General features: G+C 38.0%; 2 protein-coding genes across 2 annotated transcripts; one reads left to right on the forward strand and one right to left on the reverse strand.

Annotated features, from left to right (window-relative positions):
- Positions 1 to 1535: 1535 nt before the first annotated feature.
- LOC132613302 (kirola-like) lies at positions 1536 to 8034 on the forward strand. The gene is made up of 2 exons (XM_060327325.1): positions 1536 to 1614; positions 7687 to 8034. The coding sequence occupies exons 1-2, from the start codon at positions 1536 to 1538 to the stop codon at positions 7941 to 7943; spliced, it is 336 nt and encodes a 111-aa protein (XP_060183308.1). The 3' UTR covers positions 7944 to 8034.
- Positions 8035 to 9177: 1143 nt separating this feature from the next.
- Positions 9178 to 9546, reverse strand: LOC132613303 (protein PELPK1-like). The gene has a single exon (XM_060327326.1). The coding sequence runs from the start codon at positions 9544 to 9546 to the stop codon at positions 9178 to 9180; it is 369 nt and encodes a 122-aa protein (XP_060183309.1).
- Positions 9547 to 18826: the final 9280 nt, after the last annotated feature.

Genomic DNA, 18826 nt, shown 5'->3' on the forward strand with positions numbered 1-18826 from the left:
ATTATTTTGTTTGTTACATTATTCGCTTGTTTGATAAAGAAGATTTTTATGAGTAATACTAATGCAATTGTCTTCGAGTTTCGATTATAGTTATACTAATGTTCGTAAGTTTGTGATCCTAAAATTAAGAGCCGCGTATTTGCAAACCTCAATCTTGACTATGAAATTATATGCCTTATTAGTGGTAAACATATCTTCATCATCGCTTAATTAGCATGGGTGCCTAAAACTTCATTGTGAAAGACAAATTTATAACTAAACTAATAGCCTCCAAGCTTTTAAAATTTACTTATTTTAAAAAGTACTTTTTTTTAAAAGTATTTTTCAAAAAAACACTTTTAGCGAAAAACAGTTTGTGTTTGACCAATTAATTAAAAAAGTACTTTTGAGCATTCATTAGTGTTTGACCAAACTTTTAAAAAGTGCTTCTATTTGTATTTTTCTCAAAAGTACTTTTCAAAAAAGTGCTTTCGGGCAAAAACTGTTTTTTTTAGCTTCTGAAAAACTGCTTCTGCTACTCCCCCAAAACACTTATTTTCTCCCAAAAACTTGGCCAAACACCTCATTTTTTTTCAAATAAGCACTTATTGAAAAAATAAGTACTTTTGGGGGGAAAATAAGCTTGGCCAAACAGGCTATAAAACCTACCTATACATAAAATGAACTAACACTAAGCTTCCATCTCCACTAATAATATGTGATATAGATATGTGGTGAATAATGTTTTCCTTAGGGCTGGGCATAAATTACCGAAAACCGAATTACCGAACCGAACCGAGAATTTCGGTAATTTGGTATTCGGTAATTCGGTATTCGGTACGGTATTCGGGAATAAAATTTCAAAATTATGATATTTGGGTTCGGGATCGGTAAGAGACATTAGTACCGTTCAGTATTCGGTAATTTCCCGAATACCGAATTATTCACTCTAATGTGTTTACTATATTTCTGTACTCCTGGTTGTGACCTTGTGTTGTCCTCCATTTGAATGATTTTCATATCCAGTTGCTGTGGAGATCTTTATCTTTTTCCTCCCGTCCCTTGCCCTTCTTTTTCACTTTGTTTTCCCCTCCGTTCTGCTTGTCCCGAAACTGTGATGCTTCAATTTGAATATAAAAGCACGATCCTGTGGTAGAATATTCTTCGTCGTTGAACTTCAAATATGTTGGAATGTAAAGAGTTGTTTAGAAGTATACAAATCTGTTTCAATTATATTGTACCTCAACTTTTGTATACTTTATTTCCTTAAATGGTAAATCCCGAATACCGTATCGAAATTTACCGAACCGAAGTTTGATTTACCAAACCGAACCGAAATTTTTTGGTTTGGTATTTGGTATCTACTGTCAATTACCGAATTTTAAATTACCAAACCCGAACTTTAAAAATGCCGAACCGAATACCGAACGCCCACCCCTAGTTTTGCTCTAGCTAGCTTTTCACGACTATCTAAAATCTATATAAAGGCTACAATTTGTAAACATTTTCTCACCACTTCTTTTCACTACTTATTGCTATTCCAAGGAGAAGAACAAATGGGTCTGAAAGGCAAGTTGATTGCTTCAATGGAGGTGACCTGTGAAGAACAAATGATTTATGATCTTTTGCTCACCAATTGATATTTGGCACAAATATCATGTTTCGTGTCATTTTACATCCTATTCTTATGATTTTTATCACTTAATCTATGATGAAATCGTCGTATTTGGGCTTATGTTATATTAAATGTGTATACGCACGATGAAGACAAACAATAAAAAACCGAGCTAAAAGTGGTTGATTTTGGAACATATGATGATTACACGAGGTGACGAGTTGAAAACCACAAGTGATAAACTAAAAGGGAAAAAATTGAACTGAAGGAAGCATATGTGCTAGTCCCGTAGCAAGGGGCCAGCTCGTGAAGATCAAGTTGCGGGAAATTGAAGTCCCGCGCTGCAAGGGTGTGGCGGAATTGGTACATTCATCATCTAAAATTCACCGAAGGTTCCGTGCTGAGCCCGGGATGCTCGGCCAGCATGGGATGGTCTCAACCTGTCCGAATTTAATTAGGATTTTGTCTATTCTTGAGTCATTAAATTCCTAGGTTATAAATACTTATTTTAAGGGTTGAGAACGGTAAATTTGACTCGGGGAGACACTTGTAAGCCGTCATTAACCCCTTTCTTCCCCGTTTTTACTTTTATCTTCGTAAACCCTAAGCTAATCATGAATTCTTTTTTCTATGATCGAATCATGAGTAGCTAATCTCTCAATTCTAGGGTTGTGGTGTAAGACTTGAAAGTTGGTTTGATGATAATTTTTATCTATTAAATTTTCATATATTTTGGGTTGCTTATTTATTCTTGATCTTAATTGTTTGATTATCTGGCCAATAGTTGAACACCATTTGTGGCGTGTGAATTGAACTAGGGATAGGGAATTTGTATGCGTAATAAGAATAAATTGGGCTTGTTCAATATAATCGTTTCACTATTGAGGATAAGAATATACCCTTTAGCCTTGCTTAGTTGAATATGAAGAAGTAAATGCGTTCTTGTTATCTCTGGCGGCCATAGGGATATGGGCGTTGTAGTAGCATCTACAGGCTTGTGAGCAACTCGGAAGATACTCATAAAGTTAGAATTAACCCATCAACTAGTTGTTGACACCCAATTTTGTCCCTCTTTTATTTAATTTACTCAGGGTTTCCAAATTTACTGACGAGCTAAATACTTTATTTTTCACAATATTTTATTGCTACTACTATTAATATCACTACTTTTATTTTTAACATTATAAGTATTACTTTACTACAAATTTTAGATGATTCGTCATCATTTCATTTTTTCGGGTTTGGACTCGTTAAATTAATTACAAGACAACACTTTGCAAAATATTTATTTTACATATTAATTATTTATTGTCTTTACATAATATATATTATACCAGTTATTAAATTGGAAGCCCAAAAACAGAGAAGGAAGGATCAACAATTTTCAGCCAAATTAATGACCTGAAATAAAAATACCATATTATTTCCCTACCCAAATAAACAACCCACGTTTTTCAGCTCACTATTCATCCAACGACCGGTCCAGCCCAAATATTTTCCCTTACCCGGTCCAGCCCAAATATTTTCCCTTACCCGGTTCAGCCCAACCCTTTCCCCTTTAACCAAAACCCTATCCCTTTTCTTTCTCCCATCCTCACCGCCGCTCCCACACACCCCCTCACCTTTTCTCACTTCCGCCTCCCTCACTTCTCCCTCTCTCCTTCTCTCTTCACGCCTCTGCTCCCACTCTTCCCTGTCTCCCTCACGTTCTCCCTGCCACTTCCACCATACTGCTGTCTCCCACGCCCACGTTCCTTTCCACTCATCATTTCCCCACGCCTGTTCCTCGCTTCCTCTCTCTCATACGCTCCTCTTCATTCCCAACTCTATAAATAACGAAATTACTCAATTGAAAGGGGGGGTTTTAAAACAAAGAGGATTTGATTTAACAAGAAACCGACAATCAAAAAAAAAAAGAAAAGGATCTGAAACCAAAAATTCTCTACAAAACACAAGTTTAATCATCAAATATAGCCTGACTCCAAAAAGAATAGCCAACGATTACTCTATTTGTTGGTTGGAAACTTTGTCACTTTAATCGGGTTCTTCGAGTTCGAGTAGATTCGTGACCATCGACATTCACTTCACTGCACCACAAACAGGTGAAATTCGACTCTATTTCGACTTATTGTTCCGTTAGAATTCCGTTAGTATAGAAAATCATGTTATGATGCCTTCTTGTTACCATTTTCTTCAAATCTGTGCTCATTATTGCTGTTAGATTGGTTTAGATACATGTTATGATTTTTATTGTTGTGATCTTGTTCTAACATGTGTTTGCATATTTTTGATGTTTAGATTAAATTCTAAGTATGGAATCACATGTTTGTCATTCTTGTTTCGTCTAATTAGTTTAGCATATATCTATAAATTTGTTTGGTTTCAGTTGGTGAGTAGGTATTCAAGCACATTGTTTATGCTTAGGACTAATCAATTGGGTCTGTTTAATTCTAACTGTTAGTATGAATGCCGTGTTTAAAGGTATAAAGCAGAACACCATGTCTTCCTTCAAATGCTAATGTCATTAGCTGAAATTACTCTTCCCAAGTTCAAAGTGTGGTCTCACAGTTAGGTGTTATATATACAGATTGGGGTTTAATCAAATATAGGGATATGACTTAAGAAATGCTGTGTTAAAAGGCTACAGCCATTTAGTGTCATCACTAGTTCAATCTTACCATCTGTATGTTGTTTAAAAAAAGGGACTCATGGACATCTGATTAGTCCAGCATTATACTAGTTCATCATTGAATGATTCTTGAATATTTTAAGTCCAAAATAAATGGCAAAGTAAAAGTTTAAACATGGGTTATATGGAATCCTTATATGCACACTAAACTTGAAATAGCACTGAAAGGGCTTAAACATAACTATTTGAACCTATTTCTGTCGGATTGGGCCTAGAAGCTGCCTGGAACTGCTTTGCATAAGGCTGACATGTTTTAGTCTCTCAATGAACATTTTTTTTTGCCTTTATGTTCAACCAGAGGGTTCTTTGTCTAATATAGCTAAGGTTTTAATCTCAAAGGTCATGATTTTGCCAAATAAGTATTTGTATACTGTTTTGAGTTTCTCTATGTGATCATGAACAACAAATCTTATCTCTGTCCTGTTTACCCTTTGAATCCTGCATTATTGATTATGGTTTACCACTCTCTCTCTGTTCTAAATGTGTCATTATGTACCACTGAATGAATTTAGTATAACCCTTGGGAGTTCATTGACACTCGCTTATGCTCAGCTTTAATTGGTTTCAGACACCTATAACTTGTTTACATAAAATTAGTACGATTTAACATACTATTGGTATAGTCCATAGATCTTGTTGGATATTGGAGTAGCTTGGAAATGTTATGTTGGTTCTGTTAGCTGAATCATAATTCTATATTGACTCGTAATTATGAAAACATGACTAGTTTAAACTTCAATAACGTGGAGGGTACTGCTTAGTCCAGTTTAGTTTGCACATGTCACTCTAAATTGGTCTTTTTATGGTTGAATTCGTACGAGGAAACACCTACAAGTCTGTGGCACATTTTGATTAAAGCCCTGCTGCCTCCTCTCCATGATTCATATCTGTTTTATTTCAAACTGTACCTGAATTCACAATGCATCACTTTCCTTTTAAAAATTAGTCTAAACTTGGCCAAACTTGTGTTCTATTTGTCTGCTAGCTCTCTATGTTTTGTCCGTGTCTACTTAGTTGTTGGTTAAGTCTGTTGTTTGCTTGCCCATGGATGTGCCGTGAATGTTCTGTCAACATATTAATCACAGTTTACTATACAAGCATGTCTAGATTAGTGTTAAGATCACATATGTTTTAAAGAGTTGTAAGATGAAAGTAGCTTAGATCAATATGACATCCTATAAGATACCTATTGTATGGCTATTAGATTGATGAAGTTCCACTAATTACATGAATATATTAAGCTAAATTTCAGAACTGTGTACATGGATCTTGGTGTGTCTGCCTCTAATTATGCCAAATTTGCAATGATTAGTAATTTACTTATGCTTAGGTGTGATTAATCCTTCTCTGTATCTGTTTGGAGATCCCTATATGCTTTGAAAGTATTTTTAGGCAATACTGCTATTTTTTTTTTTTGGTTCTGCATTAGTCTGCAGGATTTATTCTTTCAAAATATGCATCATCTAATAGTATGATGACCCTGAATGTGTAAAGTAATCTAAACTTTCATATAACGATTAGATTTTGAACACTTGCCTATTTGCCTATTTGTATAATACCTCATCCGAAATAACTCTTCACATGCATTTAGTCTTTACATAGTACTTTACCAAGACCTCTGTGTGACTCTATTTTGGGGCTGGGCAGCGTGTGCTATAAATCTTGCTAACTAGTCCGAAATTCTGGGTTTAGAATGTAGATGGAGGGTTTTAGAGTTTGCTTTCTTTCGATACAAAACATGGTATCTATGAACTTCATTGGATAATCTGAGGAACTTGCACAGGTTGGGGGTCTTATTTTGGGTTAAAATATGATCGCAATGTACCATGCAACACCTATGAAAATCTGTCTGATTTTTCACTAGAAAGTTGTCTTAAATCAATTGTGTGTAATGCATGTCTGTATCATTTGTTCAAAAGGGGATTTTAAGGTCCTGCTCATCTGCTCATTAGTGTCCTGCCTATGTATCGTCTATCTGGTCTGTCTCATTTTCAGTTGTCATATACTGCTCTCCGCCTATCTCTAAAGGTTGCCTTGCTCGTATATTGCAAAGTATGTTTATATTTCGTATGTTTAACATTATCCATTGATCGTATACTAATCCTTCACCTTTTATTTTATGCATGACTATCGCATACGAGTCCAAACGACTCATCATCTCCCGCATTCGTCGTTGGGCCAAAGCCCAACAAAACCTCTTTCTTGTTCGGCCTGCCCACAGCAATAACGACAACAAAAGGGGCTTTTCTGGGCCGGAGCCCAATAACAAAATAGGCTGCAGCAGCAGTCCGAAAATGGGCTGTTCCATTCACTCTTCTTTCCTTCTATCTTACTTTTGTTATGTATTTCTTATTTACCTTGTATGACTAACATTTTATCTTTTAGGTAATTTAGATACATTCTAGATATTAAGAGTTTAGTTTAATAATGGGTAGTTAATTTCACAAAATTACATTCACTTCTATTTATGTTCTAAACTACTTATATAGCATCTACAACATCTATTTAGAATAATTGATCTTCAATAGCGCAAATTCATATTTATTTGAGCTAAAAGAATCCAGATTCGCTTTTACTATCTTATAAACTTAAAACATTACATATTTGACACTGATGCTAACTCATTTGAGAAATAAAAAGGCAAACTAATTTAACGGATAACTCTTTCACTTTAGCTCTTTTTCAACGCTTCAAACGTATATTTGTTAAAACGATCCTTACATATATATATATATATTAAACTATTAGTCTTATATGAAACCTTTAAAATTTATTTAACATTAATCTTACAATAGCTCTTTTAATTTGTGAGTCGGCACAATTCACTTTTTTTTCTAATACATATAAATATCACATGTCCTGTTTTTAGTTTATTTTAATTAAACTAAGCTTTACTTTAAATGACTTTAGCATTACTTATAAGATATTTTCTTAAACATTTAAACATTACATTTACACTTAGCCTAATTAAATTTTAGTCCGGTCGGTCAACCATTTAATAGTATTATTATCGTTAATAGTGTATGCTTTCGGTAATATATCTTTCCACCAATCAAATACTAAAAGAGATTTTTCAAATATTTTGCAGAAAAAACCTTTTCCATGAAAATTTACTTTTGTCATACCAAACATAATAAAAATTACAGTTTTCCTTACTAATTCTCATATTCTCCACTATGTCAGCTCTTCTTTTAAGATTTTTAAAGAAAACTCTATCCAGGAAGGGTAGACAATCCAATATTCATGAGCATTAATCAGATATTTTTTGGAGAAAATGAAAAACGAGGAAAAGAAATAAATAAGATAAAGATATTATTTTGTAAATGTTTAAATCTGTCAAAAGGATTTGGGTAGTTGAACTAGGAGTAACATCTCTTGTATTTTTTCATTTTAATAATTACAGATGGACAAGAAAAGATTATAAAGTATGTAATTGAAGCCATCGATCCTCACAAGAAATCAATCAATCGGAAATTGATTAAAGGAAATCTGTTAGAGTTGTATAATTCCTTTACTATTGTATCATCCTGTGAACACCAGTGGATTACATGGGCACTTGAGTACAAAAAGAAAACCGAAGACACCCCAGAGCCCCTCATTCCCTTGGGTTTTCTCCTTGACGTGACCAAGGATCTAGATGCTGACCTTCTCAAGAAATAGAAGATCTATGTGTTCTATGTGTGTGTGTACACACATATAAATATCTGTGTGTGTTTGTCTGACAAATAATTGGCAACATTGGCTAGTTCTTGCTACCGTATGAAATAAATAATGTTGTGTTTGAAGAAAGTATTTTATATGCCAATCTCCTTCTATGGATGTATTTCCAAAGGCCAGTATATGTAAGATATTATGTATTTTGTTATAATAATCCATCCCCTTGTTTTTTTATTTTAAAGCTTTAAGTTTTGTTTTGAGACCTGTATTATTCAACAATAGCATTTGGGACTTGTGTTAGCATGATTTGAGTTGGAAGCTGAGGGGCTCGGGTGAGTTTCGTCACCATTTTAGAACTCTGTAAAATTTATGATTTTTGCTAGTGCATGTGTTCATCGCAATTGCTATCCAAGTAGCGCATCGCGATGAAGGAGGCTGGAAGACCTGAACTATTAACTCTAGTACTCCCCAATCACGCAGGTTAATTGACAGTTAATCTCTTAGTGTTGTGTTTCACTTTATCTTTTTAGAAAGTTCATTAAATATTATAACATCACTTTTAGGCCTTATCATATATGTATGCATATCATACGTCTTTTGTGCAGCATGTCTGTCTCTTTGGTGCTTCCGGTTTGATGATTGTAAAATTGGAAAATAGAATCTTAGGCCGCATATACAGTAACACTCCAGCAATTGCTTCCTGTCAAATTTATTCCTTTCCATTTCCTTTTAACTTTTTAGTACTGTAGTGAATGCGACTAATGAATATTTTTGTGTGATATAGTGACTGGAACATAATCTCCGCCATAGTTTGCATGTCGCTGATCAAAGATTCCGACATAGCACACTGTCAAATTCAGTGAGTAGTGGAAGAACAACGAGGGTGTTTTTGAGCTACTTGGCTAGTTGGAGGGTATTTTTGAGCTGGTTAACTAACAACGAGGGCATTTTCCAAAAATGAAACGGAGGGAAAAATTGGCCTATTTCGAATAGTTTAGGGATAATTTTAGCCCTTTTCTGTTCTTTTTATAAGACTAATATGTAATGCTATTAGAAGCACAAAATAGTGAACTGATGAGTGAACAATCACATAAATATTTCTTCCAAAAGGGAAGCTGCAAATGACTCTGGTACAACACAATTAACAACTTAAAATAAAAGCATGATCACATGACACAAAGAAGTAATATTCATCAATGCTGCTTCCATGAGAAACAGGATGTCATTCGCTTCAAACTCAAGGCTTCTGAGGCATTTGAGGGATTTTAGGCTTAGTCAAAGTTGGTAGCTCAGGCTTAGGAATGGAAGGAATCTCGAGTTTTGGAAATGTTGGTAGTTCAGGCTTTGGAAATGTTGGTAACTCCGGCTTTGGTATTTCTGGAAACTCAGGCTTCGGCAGAGTTGGAAGCTCGGGTTTTGAAATTTCAGGGAATTCAGGCTTAGGAAAAGTTGGGATTTCCGGAAGATGTGGCAATTCAGGCTTAGGAAGCTCGGGCATAGTTACTTCAAGAAGATGGCGTGCTTCTGCTTGAATTGTGTAGCAGCTTGTTAACGACAAAGTGACAAGTAATAACAAGAAGAAAGAGGGGCTGTAGTGAGAAGCCATTGTTGAAGGTGATAAATGCTTTGAGACTGGTATCGTATGCTTTGGTTGATCATGCTTTAGGCTTCACTTTGAACAAGTTTATATAGATATGTGGTTGTGAAAAAATAGGAAGGAGCATTAAGCTTTGGTTGTGGTTGGGAGGAAAAAATGTCTGTTAGTTCATCTTCTCAACAATAACCTCCTAATTAATCTTACATGTACAAACTCTCCATGAATTACAGCCATTACATATTTTATGTTGATCTTCCTACAAGCTTGTCATAACATAACAAAGGTCTTCTGGTAGGTAATCTAATGAGAACTCTCCTAATTTCTTTTATAAGTTTGTAACAGCGCTTCAAGATGGGAAGTTATCTGTTTCAGCTCCTAGTTTAATGACTTAATCTTACGTGTTGTGTGTTTAATCTAGTTATAGAAACAAGAGAACCTCCATTCTACTGTTATGATTTTTGAAGAGAGATGCAAGCAACTAGGTAGAAAATATGAATAAAAAACTGTCTCATAAATTTTATTAATTATAAGTGTTACACCTTGGAAAATTTCGCGCCACCAAGGTCGTAGCCAGCTTAGTATGGGCCGGAGAAAGAGCAAAGTTATGCGAGGATTAAGGAGAAACGTTATAGTATAAGAGTGTAATAATGACATACATATGACATTTGGGAGACCATATGGGTTGAATTGGTTCATGTCATTTGCCGAAAAGCCCTCGTTGCTGTAAGCCAGGTGGGGCCCACACGTCGAAGTTTTATAAAGGACATATGAAGAGATATATGAGTAGTATATGGAAATTTGAGCAAGTCCTAAGAAGGACCCATAAGCCAAATATGGGCATAAGCCATCCAAAAATACGATTTAAGGAAATATTTTGGGATGATCTGACTTGTGGGGGCCAAAACGCCATTATAAGTTTGGAATTTGGAAAAACACTAAGAATGAAAGTTGTATATAATTGAAAGAGCTTTCCAACCATAGGTCGTGGGCCCTCACACGATATCGGGATCAAAAGTTATGGCCATTCTACGCCGGACTGTCTGGGCAGGGAATTTCTACCGACCATTTGACGGTCCGTAGGAATTTTGATGGCCCGTCAAAATTTTGACGCTCCGTCAAATCGACACAGCCCAGCGTCAAATGGTCACAGTGACTCATATTCGACTGGGCAGTTCTACGGGCCATTTTGACGGTCCGTAGGAATTTTGACGGCCCGTCAAAATTGGCGAAGAATTGCCCGACAGACCAGATTTTAAGTCATTAAAAATGAGACCCAAGTTCATTTATTCATTTCATTTCCACACCACTTCTCTCTAGAAACCTCTAGAATATTCTCCACTCTTCATTCACAAGAAAACAAAGGAAATCAAAGATCAATATCAAGAATTCAAGTGAATCAAGTGTATGAAATTCATCAAAGTCCATCTAAGCCAAGAAATTTCAAAAGAAGTGAACTAGGGTTTTGGTGCAAAAAGAGTAATACCACTCAAGGCTTATTCCTACACCATCTAAGGTAAGTTTTATGGTATTTACATGTTATTTGAGGTATGGAAAAGTTGAAACACTTGGAGTGTAGAAAGATATAGGAAATGGATCATGAAAGTGTGAATAGTAACATTGTTGAGTAAAGGTTTGGATTGAGTTATGATAATTGATGAATTGTGATTGTAGAAACGTTATAAATGACATTTAGAACATGGGATAGGTATTATATATGAGAAAACGCGATAGTGAGCTATAATCATAATTGTGGAGAAATTGAAGAGAAATGGTGGATTGTGGTCAATGTATATAAATGATGATTGTTGATTGCAATATTGTGAATGTTGTTGTGAGTGTTTGGGAGTTGATATAGAATATGGGAAAAGTTGTAGAAACAAAGGAAATGTTGCGCAATTTTTCCTAGAAATAGTAACACGTTCTTATAGCCGATTAACTAACGTTAATGTGAATTCTCTTGAAGGTAGAGATGTGGGTATTGAAGGAGAACAAGCAAGCGATAGAATAGTTAAACGTAAAAGGTATGTGAGGCTAGTCCTTTCTTCCTATGGCATGAATCCTATAGCATGATTTTCTTTCCTCTTCATGTGTTCCTATATTTCGGAAAGCTAAAAGCCTATGCCCATAATTAGCTACACAAGACTATCGACGAGTGTTCCATAATGAGATCGGGGAATCACGACCTTATGCCACCCCGATAAAGTATAGTTGTTCTTGAGCTATTATGCATGTACTATTATAAGCACATCATGACGAGCATATTATGATGATGATGATATTACACGACGCCTATTTGGCCGGGCAGTCACCGCTAAGGCGGGTAGCTATACACACCATGGCCAAATGGCATGGGCAAACACCACTAGTGGGCGGCATGAGTTGATACCCCGGACGCGGGAGGCCTGGACGCAGGCTAATGTTATGATTATCACACCAATCCGATATGGACGGGCAACTTATATATTACTACATCGTACCTATATGGGCGGCAGCTTATACATTATGCATACATGATATGATGACGAGTATGAGTAAGACAGCATGACTTAGTTATCTTATACTTGACAGTCAGATATAGATGTTCCTGTTATGTCCCGTATTTTTATACATTGGGACAACCCAGATTAACTATGATAATTTAGGGCCAAGACCATTCCGGGAATTGAAGTCGGGACTTTTGACTTTTGATTTTATTTTGAGACATAAGTTATATATGAAATTGTTGGCATTGAACACTTAGGAAAAATTGGGACCACAATTCATAAATTTGGAATTAAAAATCTTGTGCAAAAGGGCCATTGTGGCCGTGTATATTAGAGTGGTCCCACACATTGTGTGGCCAATTTTAAATGGTCCAACACATTTTGTGGGCCAAAGACACATATGGATATTTTGTGGGACTTAAAAGATGAAGTCTTAAGTCATCTTTTCTCATTCACCACACTTAGGAAAAAAATCAAGAACTTGAGAGCACCATTTTCTCCAAGCTCACGGCCAAGAGAGGGGAAAAACCAAGATCATTTCAAGCCTTCCAAAAATTATTTCTTTGGTTCAAACCCACTAATTAGAGGTCCCTAAGTAACGTGGAAGCGTTGTTGGAGCGATCAAGCCATCAATTTTGTGGATTGCAAACCCTAACCTAATTGTGGAGTAAAGAGGAAAGGTAAGAAATTCTCTTGTTTTATGAGTTGAGAATGTTTTATGCATATTGTAGTATGTTAATATGGATGAAAATCATGAAATACTGTATTTTGGAAGTGGGTTGTGTGCATTGGGTGTCAGCCGTGTAAATGGGGGTGTGATTGGGTTAATGAATTAATTTTGTTGTAGCATGTTTAATTGTTGTAGAGTGGAGAAGAGAATAAAAATCATCAATATATGAATATGTGTGTAGTGTGGCTGAGTATAGCCTCCAATTTGTAGCAAGGGATGAATTAATATCGCTTAGTGTTTTAGTTGTCGTCGTTATGTATTCTAGTTGGAATTGAGTGTTTGAAGACTCAAGAATGATGTTGTGATTGTATGGGCTGATTTGAGGATTATTGTGCGTTTGACGTAATTTGTATATCTATGAAAATGATATCGTTATATTGTGAATTGTCGATACAAATCATGAATTGAAAATAAAGAATGTGTATAGGGGGCTGTTCTCGGGTTTGGGGCTGCTTTCGGGTAGAATTGGAGCAAATTGTTGGATTGTTGGAAATATTATGTGAATTGTTTAGAATGCCTTGAATATTGTTGGTAAGGATTCGGGTTGATAATCGAATGTATGAGCGATATTGTGGCTTGAATGTAAGCCGTTGAATTGAATATTATGAACTTTGTCGAATGGTGTAAAAAAGAGTTATTAATGTAATATGGCCTTTCGGATTGGTTGTTGGAGTTGCTAGGTTGGTTATTGTTGTTGTTGTTGTTGATTTTGGACGAGTTAAAATTCTCGGGTACCGGGGAAATGCTGCCCAAATTTCTGTAGAATTTAATGTTAGTTTGGAATAAATTGCTTAGGTGCCCATGACTAATGTTTGATATTCGTTGGCGTATTTGTAGACCTTGGGGAGCCCGAGGCGTAGGTTGGGATTAACTTTAGATTGGCTAACTTGGAGTGCGTACGAGGTATGTAAAGCCCAATCCTTCTTTCTTTTGGCATGCCTTAGTTTTCAATAGGCTAGATTATAAGCCTTGAGGAAAATTCTAAGATTTGAAATCCGAGCATGTTATGATCCTTATATATACTCCTTGGCACTCTTATGTATGATTTGATGAAATATGAACCATTATGTCTTTGAAATAATCGCTTTCCGAACTTTGCATAGAAAGGTTTCACTAGAATTTCGTAATTTTTGAATGCCATATCTTTTGCATAAAGGCGGATTGCTCCAATATTTTTATAGGAGTTTGCATGATGTATAATGAGTATGTTTTCCATAGGCGGGCCCGACTCGGGTCAATACCCGTCCGTGGGTCCCGCGACTTTCCTTTATGTAATTCGGAGAACTTTTGAAAGAATTTGGTATGACTATTATTTCGATTTCTAAGTATGATCATTTTACTTATGTTTGAGTTCTTGATAATGATTTTATGCATATGACTACTCACGACTCTACTCGTGCCTTCTGTTATACTTTTCGCCGAGTCCCGGGCCGGTTCTGTTGTCGTGCGCACTATGATATACTCCAGAGTTATGCTGTGTTTATGATTTACCGAGCCACTCGTTGGAGGGCCAGGTTCCACTTATTTTGGTGTTATGCTGTGTATGGCTTTATGATGTGTTATGATATGTGACGGGGATACGGAGATTTGAAACCTTTCTGGTGTTATGCTGTGTTATGGCGCCATCGACGGGCGGGCAACCATATTCTTCTGTACCCTATGCACGACTTATATATTTTTAAATGAAACATTTTTGATATGTTGGATTTGTACTCATGTTCTGTACTCCTATTTCGTTCATGTCTCAGATTTGTTTTCTGTATCTTCTGCTTTGCATATTCAGTACATACTTCGGACTGACCCCCCTTTCTTCGGGGGGCTGCGTTTCATGCCCGCAGGTACAGACGCACAGTTTGGTGATCCACCAGTTTAGGACACCCTCTTTTGCTGTTTGGAGTGCTCTTCTCTTTCCAGAGCCTACATTTTAGTATATATGTTCGTTTGTTACATATGTATATATTTGTTCAGGGGTACGGCGGGGCCCTGTCCCGCCATATGTTTCGATTGGTCTGTTTAGAGGTCTGTAGACGTATTTGTGGGTGTGTGTGCCTACTTTTGTTCAGATGTGTTTGTATGATCCTATTCGCTATGGCAGCCTTGTCGGCGTGCATTCGTATATGTTTTGGGGCCGTTGAGCCATTTGATAGACTTGTCGGCTTTTGATATATATATATATATATAGATGTCTATGGTTGTGTTGAAATGTGTTTGAGACAGTTTGATATAATTTAAGGCAGCGTGTGACAATTGTGCCAGTATAGGCTATTTGTATGTGATTCGATTTGGATAAGTATGTTCGGGTGCCCAATTCGGGCACTAGTCACGGCCTACGGGGTTGGGTCGCAACAGTTCCGTATTGATATTTCCTTTATGTCATTGTTCTATTTCATTGTTTATGCCTCTCATACTCAGTACAATGTTCGTACAGACTTCCGTTTTCTTTGGACGCTGTGTTCATGCCCACCGGTAGACAGGGAGGTGAGCTTGATCCAGATTCGTAGGAGCTGTCAGCTGATTGAAAGCACTCCTTTGTTACGGAGGTGCTTATGATTATTCTTTTGTGTATATAGCTATGTTCATATATTTTTGGGCATGACGGGGTCTTGTCCCGTCCTTATGTTTAGCACTCCCGTAGAGGATATATATATATATTATTTTGATAGCCTAAGGGCTTGTGTATATGAAAGTACTTTATGTCCTCAAATGAAAGATGCTTTTCTCATGAGTTGAGTATAAAATTGATAAAAAGTGCTTTAAATGAGCATAATGGGAAATAGAACGAGCGGTGCTCGGTGGTGAGCCCCGGGTACCCGTCGCGGCCCCTAGTTGGGTCGTGACAAAAGTGGTATCAGATCAGTTCGGTCCCAGGAAGTGTCTACGAGCCGTGTCTAGTAGAGTCTTGTTTATGGTGTGTTGCGCGCCATATCAATAAACAGGAGGCTACAGGGCATTTAGGAAAAATGACCATTTTTCATCTTAAGAGATCGTGCGATAGAGCCAAGTTAAGGATGCAAGTAGCTACTCTTTTCTGTTTAATTTTCAGCAATGCCTTTGAGAAAGAAGAAGAAAGTCAGCGCAATACTAGGCGCTGCTGGAGAAGGCACCAGCCGAGAACCCCCGGTTGAGCTAGGTCATAGTGAGTCTCAGAGTGCCACTCCCTCGCCTGCTACTTCTATTCCTCCAGTAGTAGAAGAGCATGAAGAGGTTTCCACTCCAGTTTCAGTTCCTCCACTGGTTGCTTCGGGTCAACAAGTGACCGAGGCCATCCAGTTATTGACACAGTTGGTTGCCGCCCAGGCACAACGACAAAATGTGGGTTCAAGTGACCGGGCAGCAAGTACCAAAGCCCGTGATTTTATGAGTCTAAATCCTCCGGAGTTCTTCGGGTCAAAGCCGGATGAAGACCCGCAAGGTTTCATAGATGAGATATTAAGGACATTGAAGATTGTCCACGCCTCCGAAACTGAATCCGTGGAGTTGGCATCTTATAGACTCCGGGATGTGGCAGTCTTATGGTATAACAACTGGGTATTATCAAGAGGAGAGAATGCGCCTCTTCCGATTTGGCAAGAGTTCGTAGATGCTTTTATTCGTCACTATTTGCCACCTGAGGTCCACCGAGCTAGAGCAGATAGATTTCTAAATTTAAGGCAAGGAAATATGAGCGCCCGGGAGTATAGCATGCAATTTAATTCTTTGGCTAGATATGCCGCGGCTATGGTGGCCGATATGGGAGATCGGGTACATAGGTTTGTGAGTGGCCTAGGGCCACATTTGTTTAGAGATTGTTTGACGGCTTCCTTGCAAGACGAGATGGATATTTCCTGAATACAGGCCCATGCTCAGAATTTAGAGGGATGATAACAACAACAGAGAGGTGACCGTGACATCGACAGGAGGCAAAGTAAGAGGGCTAGATCTATGGGAACAGGCAGTGATTATAGAGGGGGATCAAGGCAGACATATTATGGGTACTCAGGCCAGTCGGTGACGAGTGCACCTCCTCGATTTGCAGGTAGGAGACTTGATTGCTCCTTCCGTTCGGGACAGGGCCAGAGTTCGAGGGCCTCAGATTCTCAGTTCAGGGAAGATTATAGCCAGAGGAGACCCCCAGTACCGTGATGCAGCCAGTGCGGTAGATTACATTCCGGACAGTGTCGCCCGGGTTCGGATGCTTGCTATACTTGCGGCCAAGTTGGGCACATGATGAGAGATTGCCCGTCGAGGAGCGGTAGAGTTGGGATTCAGCCTACAGGTTCAACAGCTGGTTCTTCCTCCGTGCGCCTGGTAAGGCAGACTCCCCAGATGTCAGCGGGCCGAGGTAAAGGTAAAGGGGCAACATCTACTTCAGGTGCCACTCAGCCCCGTGTATATGCTTTAACCAGATGGCAGGATCTTGAGTCCTCCCCGGATGTGGTTACAGGTACATTGTCTATATTCTCCCGTGATGTATATGCATTGATAGATCCAGGTTCTACTATTTCTTATATTACTCCATATGTTGCTGGTTGTATTAGGGTGAAACCTGAGCCAATCAAACCTTTTGAGGTGTCTACTCCGGTTGGTGATCCCGTGATAGTAAGACAAGTGTATAAAAATTGTGTAGTTGTGATATGCGATCGCCAGACAAAAGCTGATTTGATTGAGCTAGAAATGTTAGATTTCGATGTAATTATGGGTATGTATTAGTTGGCATCATGTTATGCTAATGTCGATTGCCGATTGAAAGTGGTTCGATTACAATTTCTGGGAGAGCCCGTGCTTGAGTGGAAAGGTAAGGCAGCATCACCGAAAGGTAGGTTTATTTCCTACCTTAAGGCAAGGAAGATGATAGCCAAGGGTTATATTTATCATCTAGTTCAGGTTCATGACACCGAGTCAAGGCCACCAACTTTCCAATCAGTTCCAGTAGTGAATGAATTCCCAGATGTGTTTCCGGACGAGCTTCCAGGCCTTCCTCCAGAAAGAGAGATTGATTTTGCCATTGATGTCTTGCCGGACACCAAGCCCATTTCTATTCCTCCTTATCGAATGGCTCCGGCAGAATTGAAAGAGCTGAAGGCACAGTTGAAATATCTGCTTGAAAAAGGGTTTATCAGACCCAGTTCTTCACTGTGGGGAGCACCAGTCTTGTTCGTGAGAAAGAAGGATGGTTCCCTACGAATGTGCACCGATTATAGGTAGTTGAACAAGGTGACAATAAAGAATAAATATCCTCTCCCAAGGATTGACGATTTGTTTGATCAACTACAAGGTGCCAAGTGGTTTTCAAAAATAGATTTGAGGTTGGGTTATCATCAAGTGAGAGTTAGAGAAGCAGATATTCCCAAAACAGCCTTCAGAACGAGATATGGCCACTATGAATTCCGAGTGATGTTGTTTGGGTTGACTAATGCTCCGGCCGTGTTTATGAATTTGATGAATAATGTGTTCAGGCCACAATTGGACTTATTTGTGATAGTATTTATTGTCGATATTCTGGTGTATTCTCGCACGGGAATTATATGCAAAAGTTATGCGAGGATTAAGGAGAAAGGTTATAGTATAAGAGTGTAATAATGGCATACATATGACATTTGGGAGACCATATGGGTTGAATTGGTTCATATGTCATTTGCCGAAAAGCCCTCGTTGCTGTAAGCCAGGTGGGGCCCACACGCCGAAGTTTTATAAAGGAAATATGAAGATATATATGAGTATTACATGGAAAGATGAGCAAGTCCTAAGAAGTACCCATAAGCCAAATATGGGCATAAGCCATCCAAAAGGACGATTTAAGGAAATATTTTCGGATGATCTGACTTGTGGGGGCCAAAACGCCATTATAAGTTTGGAATTTGGAAACACACTAAGAATGAAAGTTGTAGATACTTGAAAGAGATTTCCAACCATAGATCGTGGGCCCTCACACGATATCGGGATCAAAGGTTATGGCCATTCTACACCGGACTGTCTGGGCAGGGAATTTCTATCGACCATTTGATGGCCCGTCAAAATTTTGACGCTCCGTCAAATCGACACAGCCCAACGTCAAATGGTCACAGTGACTCATATTCGACTGGGCAGTTCTACGGGC

The sequence above is a fragment of the Lycium barbarum genome, chromosome 10 (assembly GCF_019175385.1).
Source record: "Lycium barbarum isolate Lr01 chromosome 10, ASM1917538v2, whole genome shotgun sequence".
Classification (NCBI taxonomy): Eukaryota; Viridiplantae; Streptophyta; class Magnoliopsida; order Solanales; family Solanaceae; genus Lycium; species Lycium barbarum.